Source organism: Sminthopsis crassicaudata, chromosome 2 (genome assembly GCF_048593235.1).
Source record: "Sminthopsis crassicaudata isolate SCR6 chromosome 2, ASM4859323v1, whole genome shotgun sequence".
Classification (NCBI taxonomy): Eukaryota; Metazoa; Chordata; class Mammalia; order Dasyuromorphia; family Dasyuridae; genus Sminthopsis; species Sminthopsis crassicaudata.
This window is the reverse complement of record NC_133618.1, coordinates 96,956,539-96,968,379: the sequence shown is the minus strand read 5'-3', so window position 1 is coordinate 96,968,379 and position 11,841 is coordinate 96,956,539. Positions and strand designations below refer to the sequence as shown.

The 11,841-nt window shown below is 31.1% G+C and overlaps 1 protein-coding gene across 20 annotated transcripts in view; it reads left to right on the top strand.

The window, feature by feature from the left end:
* LOC141554693 (neurexin-1-like) overlaps positions 1–11,841 on the top strand; it is a 980,690-nt gene that overhangs the window by 689,251 nt on the left and 279,598 nt on the right. For 11 of the 20 annotated variants that reach the window (XM_074286902.1, XM_074286898.1, XM_074286904.1 and 8 more), the window contains one exon: positions 4,223–4,342. In XM_074286902.1, the coding sequence (XP_074143003.1) occupies positions 4,223–4,342 (120 nt within the window). Of the gene's footprint in view, positions 1–3,227; positions 3,255–4,222; positions 4,343–11,841 lie in introns of all 20 variants that reach the window. The other 9 variants (XM_074286888.1, XM_074286896.1, XM_074286889.1 and 6 more) reach the window with 1 other exon arrangement.

The window sequence follows — 11,841 nt, the reverse complement described above, 5'->3', positions numbered from 1 at the left end:
CATAGAACATGAGGCATAAAGGAAATGATCTAGAGCTGAGGGACACAATTCATAAAACTGAATGAAAGACATAATTCAAAAAAATGGGAAAACTATTCAAAAACAAAACTAATGGAAAACTTGCAGTGATTTAAAAGACAGAATTCTGCAAGCAGTTTTAAAATAGCCTCTTGCCCTAGAGACAGGAGAGGGAAGAATTGAGAGAAATATTTTATTCCCTCATTACTCACCAGGGTAAAAGCTTCCTGGTGAAATGATTTTATAATAGTTATATTATTTATACTATTTGCCATAATGGTATAATATATAACCTGGTTCAAAGGAGTTTTTATAACGTCTCTTATTAACCTTTTCTAGTCACCATTTTTAGTAATACAATGGTATGTGGTATTGTTCCTTTCCCCCCCTCCATATTGGTCTTTTGAGGACTCCTCAGATCTCTGGCCAAATCAAATCCTTTTAGCATATGGTATGAGGCATTGTTCTCTACTTTTATCTTTCTAATATACTTCTACTGTCTTGCCAAAACAAATCCTTTTGACCCTTGTTTTTTCTCCATGCTTAAACTCTTTTTTATTCATAATATTTTAAACTTTTGATTTCTCAACCTCTATCTTTCCCTGACATTTTTTTCTTCCCATTTATAGGTTAACAGCTTCACAGCACAATTCACTGTTAATTCCAGGCTCTATGACTACTAAGAATAACATCAATTGTAACTGCTAAAAAAACATAAGCAAAGAAACATACATTATGATTTTGTGTTTGCTAATCAAATTCTTGATTTTGAAGAAATGATCTCTCTAAACTTCCCCTTAGCATTTAGTATCTTGAAATTCATATCATCTCCAAACCAAATTGACACCACTCATCTTCCAAATTGTTTGGAAAATTGTAAACTTGATATAATCAGGACAAAAGCTTATCCTGATTCTATATCTGCTTCACCTACCAAAAATATTTCTCCCTTTGTCTAGTAATGGAAACATTTCCTACCCTCCCATTCAAAAGTCACTGGACTCTAATCATAGGAAACCCCTTTTAGTGATGATTCCCTAATACCATTCTTAGGTTCCAGTTCTGCTAGAGAAGGTCATACCAATTTCAAACTGATCTTCCTTTCCCTAGAAGAGAGGATAGTATAAGGTGATTATAATTCATGACAGTTTCAATCTGATTTAATATCTAACCAAGATGCAGTTTTTACTGTAAGGGAAGAAATCTTCCTTATTTTCATTTTCCTTCCTTACATTGTCATCTTGTTCCTTGACATCTTATGTGCTTAATACAAAAATCCTTGTGACTTGTTGCCTCACTTTAATTCAGTGATAAAATAAGTGGAGCATTACTTAAAGAAAGTGTTAATAAATTCAGGGATGGATCATGTGCAAGTACCTGCTGATGTTTACATGATACTTCTGGAAAATGTTTGAGAAGATATATAGAGTCTTTCTTGTCAGACACTGTATTATCTGTAATACCTGAGATGAAATAGAAATATGTTTCAAATGGTTCCCAAAACATAAATTAAGCAGAATCATCCATTGGCGTGTCTCTAACTTTTCATATCATAGGATACAATAGAAGGATTAAATTTGAGACTAAAAGATGAACATTTGGATGGCACTTTGTAGTTTTTCATTTTTCAAATCATTTATTATTTATCAAATATAATATAACACAATTTTGAAATTATTGTTAAAAGATATTGTTGTCTTTAAAATTTTAGTCTTGCCTTTCTTGCCAGATGAGTAAGAACACATAGAGTGCCTGTCGAGGTCAGCATATGGGCAAAAATGTGGCTTTTCCTTTACTATCTAGTTCTTTGATTAGGCAATGATTGATCTTTAAAATGCTGCTCTAATAACTTTCAAATAATGTTATCCTCAGTCAGTTTCTCAATAATAACTTTACATAAAGAATTTCGTCCTCATAGGTAACCTCAAAAAATTCACTTATAGGTTCTTATTTTCCTTTGGTCTTTTGATTAAAAACTTGTACAAAACTAGAATAATGTTGTAAGTGTCTTAGAGTCTTTTCCTCTACAAGAGAAATAATAATACATTACACATTCATTAATTTGTTACCTGATAAATCAAAATTTGGGAATATTAAGATAAAATTTGAGTCAGAATTTTCCTTTGCACTACATATAAAAAATGAGTCTGCTCAGTAAATTAATATTACAGAAAAGATCTTAAGGGGATGCTTATATAATATAGTTAAGAAGATAAACAATTTTACAGGTCTTAAGAGAAAACTATCTACATATAGGTACATATTATTCTGGATTTCAAATAATTCATTAAAATTGGTCCCTGGAGAATAATTACTCATTACATTTTGGGAGCCTAGTTTATATTGCTTTTTTTGTATTTAAGATTATACAACTATGTTTAAAAAAAAAACTAGTTTAAAATATAAATTTTTCATTTGTTAAAACCATTTCCTTCCTTACTTAGGCCAAAATTAGCAAAATTTAATGGCATTAATAATTAGCAAATTAGATGAAAATAATAAAAAATAAACATTTTTTATGAATTTTAAATGACCTTAGATATCATTAAGCCTTATACAAATCTAGAAGCCAATTCTGATCAGCCAAAGTAACAAACTGCCTAATGAAATCCCACAAAGATGTTTCTATCATGAGAACCAAATGGCATTATTTTCCTTCTGACCTATATACACTATTCATCCATTCCTCCTAAAATATATAGTCATTTTTTGCATTTGGTAAAACATTCTATTAATAAAATCCATTTGGCAGTGGGTGGTTTACATGACATGTTTAAAATTTAAATGGAAATGCAAGATAAAAGAGATAGGGAAGGAGTAATTGGCCCATTAATGACCATAGAACATACTGTATCTGAAAATGACAAATTGAACAGCCCCTCCAAACAAGCAAGGCAATCATTCTGGTAATGCATTCATATCACTCCAAAAGGGGGGGAATCCTTTTAATTTTCCTTCATTACATGTCATCAGCTCAATTAACCATTATATTTGTAGTAAAATACTGGCAAATTACTGCTTTCTCACTCTGGCTTGCCTTAAGATTGATGGCTGTTAGTATTAATTTGTTTGCTTTTGATGGCATTTCTTCCCCTTTTATAGCAGCATGCATTGGACTATGAATGTTCTCTCTGTGTTTGCTCCCATTTCAGTATTGCTTACTAACATTTAATATATTTTGCTTTTTTTTTTTAATTTTGCTGACAAAGTTGCATTGATGAAAGCTGACTTGCAAGGTAGATAGCCCTGTGTGTATCAAAATGAGACTGAAACCCCACAATGCACAGTGGGAACCCAACGCAAACTGTTTCTGGATTTCTGTATTAGATCATGTTTGGGTTGAGATTTCCTTCCCTGCCCCCATATATAAAGTACTATACTAAGCCTGCTTTTGCAGCATAATTTGCATAAAGGCTTTCAGTCTTGAATATGTTTGTACAGTGATTGCCCTAGTGCTTTGATCATATCTATTAGTTTTTTTGTTTGTTTTTCAGTGATCTACTTATGGTTCCTTAGAAGTAGACTAGCTTTGTTTTTCATTTGTATGTCATTTGGGGGCATGCTAGGTCATTATTCCTGAGATTTTCCATTTTTGTTAATTGCATGTTATCATTAAAGCATGTGAGTTGATACTTGCCAACATACCTGCCAAGAAAAAAATTAAAATAAAACAACAAAAAAACAGTATCATGGTGCCAGACCATTTTTGCAGGGTAACTCCTGGAATCTCAGTAGCTTGTTTTTGCATCACTTTCTTCCATTATTTTCCCAATCTTTATCTCAATTTCATGAAGTTTTAATCCCCATTTTCATGATGCCGCTATTCATTCATGAGGATGCAGCTTGAGGAAATTGATACATTTTCTGAAAACCAAAATACTTTATAGAACCAACTGATGGTATAATGAGATTATCTGCTGCCATAATGAGAATAGCCATGGTACTCTTGGATTAACTGTATGCTTCTTTTCAATCAATGACATTAATGAAATGTGTGGTATTCTGGGAACTGCAGAAAGCTTTGGCAAGGCAGCTCCTTGGTTCCTAAGTCAGCAGTAGGAAGGATAACTTTTAAAAACAGTTTGTTCATGCAACTTGAGGTGTTGGCAACTACTATATGTGATCTAGCTCGTGTGCAAAGATCAACCAAAAGGGATGGTTGTTGCTAGTAAAAAGTGCAAGTTTCCTCTGAATTTGCTTACAGGACCCAGCACTACTTGCCAAGAGGACTCCTGTTCCAACCAAGGAGTATGCTTGCAGCAGTGGGATGGATTCAGTTGTGACTGCAGCATGACCTCTTTCAGTGGCCCACTATGCAACGACCGTGAGTACTTTACCAGTTCTCTCTCAATTCTATATATGTAGACATTACATATATATGTCTTTATGTTGTATTATGAATCAAAGGTATTGATTTCTAAATGCTACGAGGAGAAAAAGAAACTTTGATTTTTCTTGCTGTTTGTATGCATTCCTAATGCCATGATAATAACCTTGTTTAAAAGAGCTTTTTTTTCTGCTTTCCTAAATATGACAATTTCTTTTTCTGATTTTAAAAGAACCTTCAAATTGCATTATATTAAGTGATATTTAATTTCATAACATTATATCCTGAGGCCTGTAATTTCAGTGAACAGTTGACAGGTCTCATTATTTCTCTCTCTACATTTCTTTCGGGACTTCCCTCCCTCTCTGTATAAACAGACTCACATTCCATCCTCCAAGTTCTTTATCCTAAGTTTCAACCAAGTACTGGATTTTATTCCCCCTTAGGACCAGAAAAGTGTGAATATAATCAAAGCACATTCTACAATAATAGTCCAATTTTTTCACTGAGTCAAGACACTAGGACCATAGAAAGATGTTTAAGAAGAACAATAACTGTTTTATATTGATGTGATGGTGTTTCTAAGGAAAAAGATGAGTTCTGCTATGTGGAATATTTTGTTGAATTATTTCACTCAAAGTATTATCTTTTGTGGTTTTGAGAAAAAAATTTTCTAGGTTAACAACTTTAATTGGCTGCAAATGAGTTCCTGCCATGCCTTATCTAGTATCCCTTAATATTTTTATAACATAAAAATATTTATAGGTAGAAAATTGGGGTTCAAATTTGTAATCAATTGTGTCATGTAGACTAGGTAATTGGAGGCCTTAAATTCCTTTGAGGTTAGGCCCTTTTGAATGTTTGTATCCAAAGTGAAACAGATAATGAGACTTATATAGTATGTTTTCTTCCATATTCTAGATATCTGATTATGATTAGGAAATATATTGTTTTTCTCTGAAACAGTTAACATAAGATGCACACTTTGTCAGTTAAGCTGATCTGCATTTTTCTAGTGCATCAATTACATCTTGAGAACATAAGAGAAAAGAGATGTTTATGAAATTTTGGGAGCCTTTAGAATATTATTTATTATACTCAAGTCATCTCTTGAAAGTCTCAAAACATTGTTATGGCTTCCAAAGTTGTTCAATTTAGAATCATACTGTAAGCCTTGTCAACATTTGGTTTGCTCAGCATTGTTCAGTCAACAAATCAATGAAGTTGATAAAAATAATGAGATTTTTTTCTCATCCAAGTTCATGAATGCTTTGAAATATATCCATGGATTTTTAAGGGTACGATAGGCCCCAGGTTAAGAACCCCTTTCTAAGTCTAGAAATTGCTGAAAAGTGCTAACCTGCATTGGTAGAAGGAGATCCTTTACTAGGAGTTCCCTATACCAATGAAATCATATATCTTGCACCTATTCCCATATTTGAGTCTATGTATGTCTCTCTGTCTATCCTTCTATATCTATCTATTTATCGATCCACCCAATGGTAAAACCTATTATGCCATAACCATTTGGTTGACCTGAATGACTTGCACTGACTAAATGACAACTAAATCATTCTTTCTATGAACAAATCATGGCTAATTGGTTCAGATGAAAGTTATACATTTACTTGTTCTATGACAGCTCTATAATTTTTAGAGAATGACAGATCCAATTTAAAACAAAAATAACATATCAGTGCAATATGCAATCATATTTTAACTTACTCTATTAAATAGCTTTGCTTCTGGACTAGTGTATGTGGGGGCTGAGTTTTGAAAAAGCAATTGGGGTCATTTAAAGTAATATTGTGGCATATGGGGGAGTAAAGAAAAATAAGGTTGTTGTTTAATTAAAGTAAAATAAAAAACTCTAATGCATATTTTGTTTAATATATCAGAATTATTTTTGTGTCATTCTAATGATTACAAAAAATCAATATATTTTTCTAGTTATATATTTGAGGCATTTGTTGAAACTCAGTATTTTATTCCATACTGCAAAAATTGATCTAAAGCTATGTAAATATAGTAGATATTGGGAAAATCACTTTTTAAACTAATATATCAGTAGGTTAATCCTCAGAATAATTTCAATGGTGGTCTATTTTTCTCTGCCCCAGAAAGACTGATAATCAATCACTATCATGACAGTAGCAGGGCCATATTTTTCACCCCATCTCCCTCTCTAACATAGGTTTCAGGAACAGATAAAGATTTGAATTGCTCATCATTTAATTCATGGTCAAAGTTGCTCCTAGATATGTAGTTTTGATGGACTTATCTGTTAAATGGTTAACAATACTTTTCACATAAAAATACTTTTCCTTTGGTTGCAGAATATACTCCTTAAATGTTGCCTTATATATCTTCCTGATTTATATAAGAAGCTAGAATGTGATCATGTCATGTTGTTCTTGCTTATGTATTAGGTAAAAGTTGTAACAATTTTGCTTATTATGTATATTTGTTATCCTTTTCTCTAAGAAGCATTATGATGTAATCCTAAGTAGCAATGTTCCTATTTGGTTCATTTAGAAAGAAAATGGTTTGAATTTTACTTTGGAAAGATAAGAATGGTGATGACAATGATAACATTACTGTTTGTTTTTTGCTTATAATTAGAGAAAATGCTATTCAAAGCAACACTAAAATGATTTTGGAGGACTCTTGGAGTATATAAGATCTGATTAAATTATTTTTTCTAGTGGATTTTGTGGAAGCCTATAATTTCTAGTTGGTTTAAAGACTGGGTGTTAGGGATGAGAATTAGTTTAGTGTGAACCAATATTTTACAACAAAGCCTTCTTTTTAGAAAGATTATTATCTTGATAAGAATGATAGCATCCCAATGTTTCATTAACCTCAGGTAGATATTGCAAAATAATGACAGTTACTTTGGCTGTGTGTTATTCCCATGGTAGGAATAGAATAGAGCATTTTTTATCACTTAGATAATCAAAATAGGCCTTGTAACTACTTTTTAACTTTTTTTTAGAATTTGCATAAATATTCAAATTATTGCTAAAATTTTAGACAATTTCCTTTATATATTGAAGCTGACATTTTCAGTCTCATCAGGAAGACAACCTTCATTCCAATGAGTTTTTCATCTCAAACCTACTGGTTTATCACTGTCTATTGAACTTTGAACTTCTGGTTATATGGCAAACAATGGAAAGAAATGAACTTTTAAAAAATAAAAACAAATTAAGTTGCCTTTTCAAATATTAAGGAAGACCTGAACAAGTTGATGATGAAGACACAAACTGATGCAAAATGAAGTGAACAGAACTAGAGAAACTTTGTGTACAGTAAAAGTAGTGTTGAAATAATAATCAACTGTGAAAAATTTAAATATTCTGATCAATGTAAGATTCATGCCAATTCAAAGAACAACAAGTTTAAAAATGACATCCACCTCTAGAGAAAGAATTAATGAACTCTGAATGCAGATTGAATCATACATTTTTTCCACTTCATTTTTCTTGGTTTCCCCCTGCCACAACATCGAAAATGTAGAAATTTTGTTTTGAAATGGGCAACATATATTGATTTCCCTTTAAAGGGGTAGAGATGGGGTAGAAGTAAAAAGATCATTTGGAAATGAAAAAAAATAACAAAGAGGTATAGCAAAGTATTCACTCTTCTCATTAGGTTGAAATAGTTATAGAAATATTAGATATAGCCATAAGATTAGAGAACAAAATTAAAGGTAAAAAACTTGGTAAGGAAGAAGCAAAAATAGTCTTAATTACAAGTGATATTATAATAGAAAATAAAAAAAATTAAGTAGCTAATTAAGATGATTAATATATTAGAGACAAAGATGCAAAATAAATTCACAAAAATCAAAAATTTTATAAGGGCCTGATAAAAGTAGAAATTGAAAAAGGAAGCCTTTCAGAAATTACAAAATACAAAAAAAAAATTTAAGGTGATTTATCAAAGACACATATAACTACTTTATTAAAAACGTAATAAAAACATGCAGGAGACAAATCATTAAAAAAATATTCATTGTTCATAGTTCAGCCATAATAATATAATCGAGATAACAATAATATATAACATGGAGATTTACTATTATGCCAATCAAATTACTAAAAGGATATCTTCATAGAGCTAGATAAAAAATTCATTTATACAAACAAAAAGGTCTAGAACTTTAAGAAAGGTAATAACAACTAGAAATGATGAGGGCCTAGAATTAGCATACATGATACTATATTATGTAGCAATTTTGAAAACCATTTAGTATCACTTTTTAAAAGTATGTCAGTAGAACAAATAAATGATGAATAAATATAAACATATACTATAAAAATAGGAGATTAGGTATTTGGTAAAGTCATGAATATAAATTATGTAACCAAGAACTACATTTATATAAAGATTTCTTGGAGAAAGCAGCTTTGTCAGCGATTGGTTTTATAATAGCATCTTATGTAATAGAACATAATAAACTCAAAGTGGAAGCACAACCTATATATAAAATGTTAGAGAATCAGAGGGAAAAAATAGACAAAAGTAAGAGCAGATCCCTTGCACTACTATGGATATAGAAAGCTTTTTTAAACTAAATCAGATACAAGAGATATCATTAAGAATAAAATAGACTCTAACAAAGTTAAAAGGGTTTTTCATGAGTAAAATAAATTAATCTAGTATTAGAAAAAACAATATAATGAAAACTATTTTCATCAAATATCATTATTAAAAGTTTTACTATATATCCAAAATATTTAGGGAACAGAAGTAAATATATCAACATCAAGAATGTTTGCTCAATAGATAAAATGTGAGCTTTTTTTCCCAAAAGAATCACAAAGTATAAATGATCCCATAAAATAAACTCCAAATCATTAACAGTGATAGAAATGCAAAATCAATACAACTTCAGACTTTACTCAACTGTGAAGATTGACAAAGATATCAAAAACTGGGAATCACCATCATAAGGGTTATTGAAATATAAACATGCTGATGTAATGTTGATGAATCTATGAAGTGGTATATTCATTCAGAAAATTAATATTCAATTATTCAATATCTGAACATATATTAAGTGTTAGACACTATGCTAAGCAATAGGGATACCAAAAAAAAAAAAAAGGATAAGACAGTCAAAGACTTCATAGTGTAACAGTGGGGACAATGTGCAAACAATTGCATAGGAATAAGATATATACATGGTATAAGTTGCAGATAATCAACAGAAGGAAGGCACTACAATTAAAGGGGTTCAAGAAATGCTTCCAGTAGAAGGTGGCATTTTTGCTGGGACTTGAAGTAAACCAGAGAAGTCAGAAGATGGAAATGAGGAGAGATCTCTGGCAACCAACTCAGTGAAAATTAATGGAGTCAGGATATAGACGGTCTTGTTAATGGAATATTAAAGAGGTTTTGTCTTGACATAGCAGAGTAAGTGAGAGATTATAAGTTAGAAGAGCACAAAATGGACATGGGGGAAAGAAGAAGGTCATAAATAGTTTTGAATGTTAATCACAGGAATTTATATTTGATACTGGAGATTATGAGAAAAACTGGAGTTTGTGGGGTTGGGTTGAAGGAGAGAATGGTGTGACATGATCATACTTGCATTTTAGAATGGGAATAGAATGCCAGGAGACTTGTGGTTATTGCAATAGTACAGTCATAAAGTAATGAGGGCTTGTACTAAAACGGTGACAGTGTCAGAGGGAAAATGGAGCATATAAGCAATGTTGAAAAGATAAAACTGAAAGACTTTGACAATAGATTTGATATGGGGAAGGGAAGAGATAAGAGATGGTTTCAGGATGAAATTTAGGTTGTCAGCCTGAATGAATAGGAGAAAAGTAGTATCCTTCCTATATAATAATGATCCTAATTCTATAATAATAATAATAATAACAATAACAATAATAATCCTAAAATTAGAAGTCCTATAGACATCTTCAACTCAATATATCCCAAAGAGAACTCTTTATACCCTCCCCCCTGAAAACATCTCCTCTTTCTAACTTCCTTATTATTAGTAAAGGTACTACTTTCTAGGACTCATCCAGATTTTATTATCTCTTTTTTTAAAATTTACTAGTTTGGAAAAAGTACTAATAATAAGAAGTTGGAGATGTGAGTTGAGAGATCAACAAAAAAAAATTAAGGTTCTTTAAAGTAAATATGAGAATCATCAGTGCAGAGATGATAATTTTATCCATAGAAGTTGATGAGATCACAAGTGAAATGATAAAGGGGACAAAGAGAAAAGCACTCAGGAATCACATAACAGACATGACTTAACTGTTCATACCCTTTGATACAATGATCCAGCTATCTTTCAATTACAAGAAAGTAAGAAATAGTTTACCAATATGTATTAAAATTTCAATAAAAGCATTTTTGTGGTTGCAAAGCATTGGACCAAATCAGAGAATGGCTTGAAACTATGGTATATATAAAGTAAAAATGGGAAGATTTGTAGGAAGTGATACAAAGAAAAATAAGCAGAACAAAGAAGATTAAAAGCATCATTATGTTTTACTTCCGCATTTTTAAAAATGAGTTTAAAAAAAAAACATCAAGGCAAAAAGGTTGGAAAAATGAAGACAGAAGACATTTTATACATTATCACATTTGATCACAATATTGAATGTTTTGGGTTTTTCTCTTTTTCACAAGTCAGAATTGAATTCAAAAGAGGTTAAAATAACCCTTAAGTAAAGACAAAATGTTCCAGCAAAATATTTTTTTTAATTATATACTTCTTCCAAAGTACCACAATTAAAGAAAGAAATGATAAAAGCTGGCTAAGTTCTAGACCTTTGAGCTGTCAAAGTCCTTTTTGAGGGGAGGAAATGGGGCAAGAAAATTGATTTCCTTTTTTTGACATAATAAGATCTTTGTACTCTGGGCCAGAGCCAAAAAAAAAAAAAGGCAAATGACACCCTGATCAAGGCTTGTTCTAGATTTAAAGAAGATTCATTGATGTAAACGTAAGATTTTCTGCTAAATTACCGAGTTAAGATTACCAGGATTAGGAAGTAGATAGAGAACCAGAGCAGACACTTCACCTGGTAACAGAATGTTTAGAAATTCCTTTGAGCTTTATCTAAGACTACATATGTAAAGATGAGGAATGCCAAATCCAAAATTTGTATTCTTTAAAAAAATAGAATGTATAATAGCTTGTCTATTTTATTTATTAAAAGTGTCCTCATTAGAACTATAACATCAAAAATGTTGGTTTAACTTGAAATATAGTAAAATGTGGCAAATCTTTCTATCTGTTTAATCTTGTATTGTTAAATCAAATAATAGTTATAATCTGCATAAGGTTACCCAAACTTACAGCATCTCTTCATAGTATAATTAACCTATACTAAAAGCAGAATTGAAAAGGTGCAAGACCTGTCACATCATTTGTCCTGTTATTCATTTTGATGATTTTCCTGTTAAAATAACTAACTCCTCCCTAATATGCTTTTGCCTTAAGCAAACAGTAAATTAATTAAGTA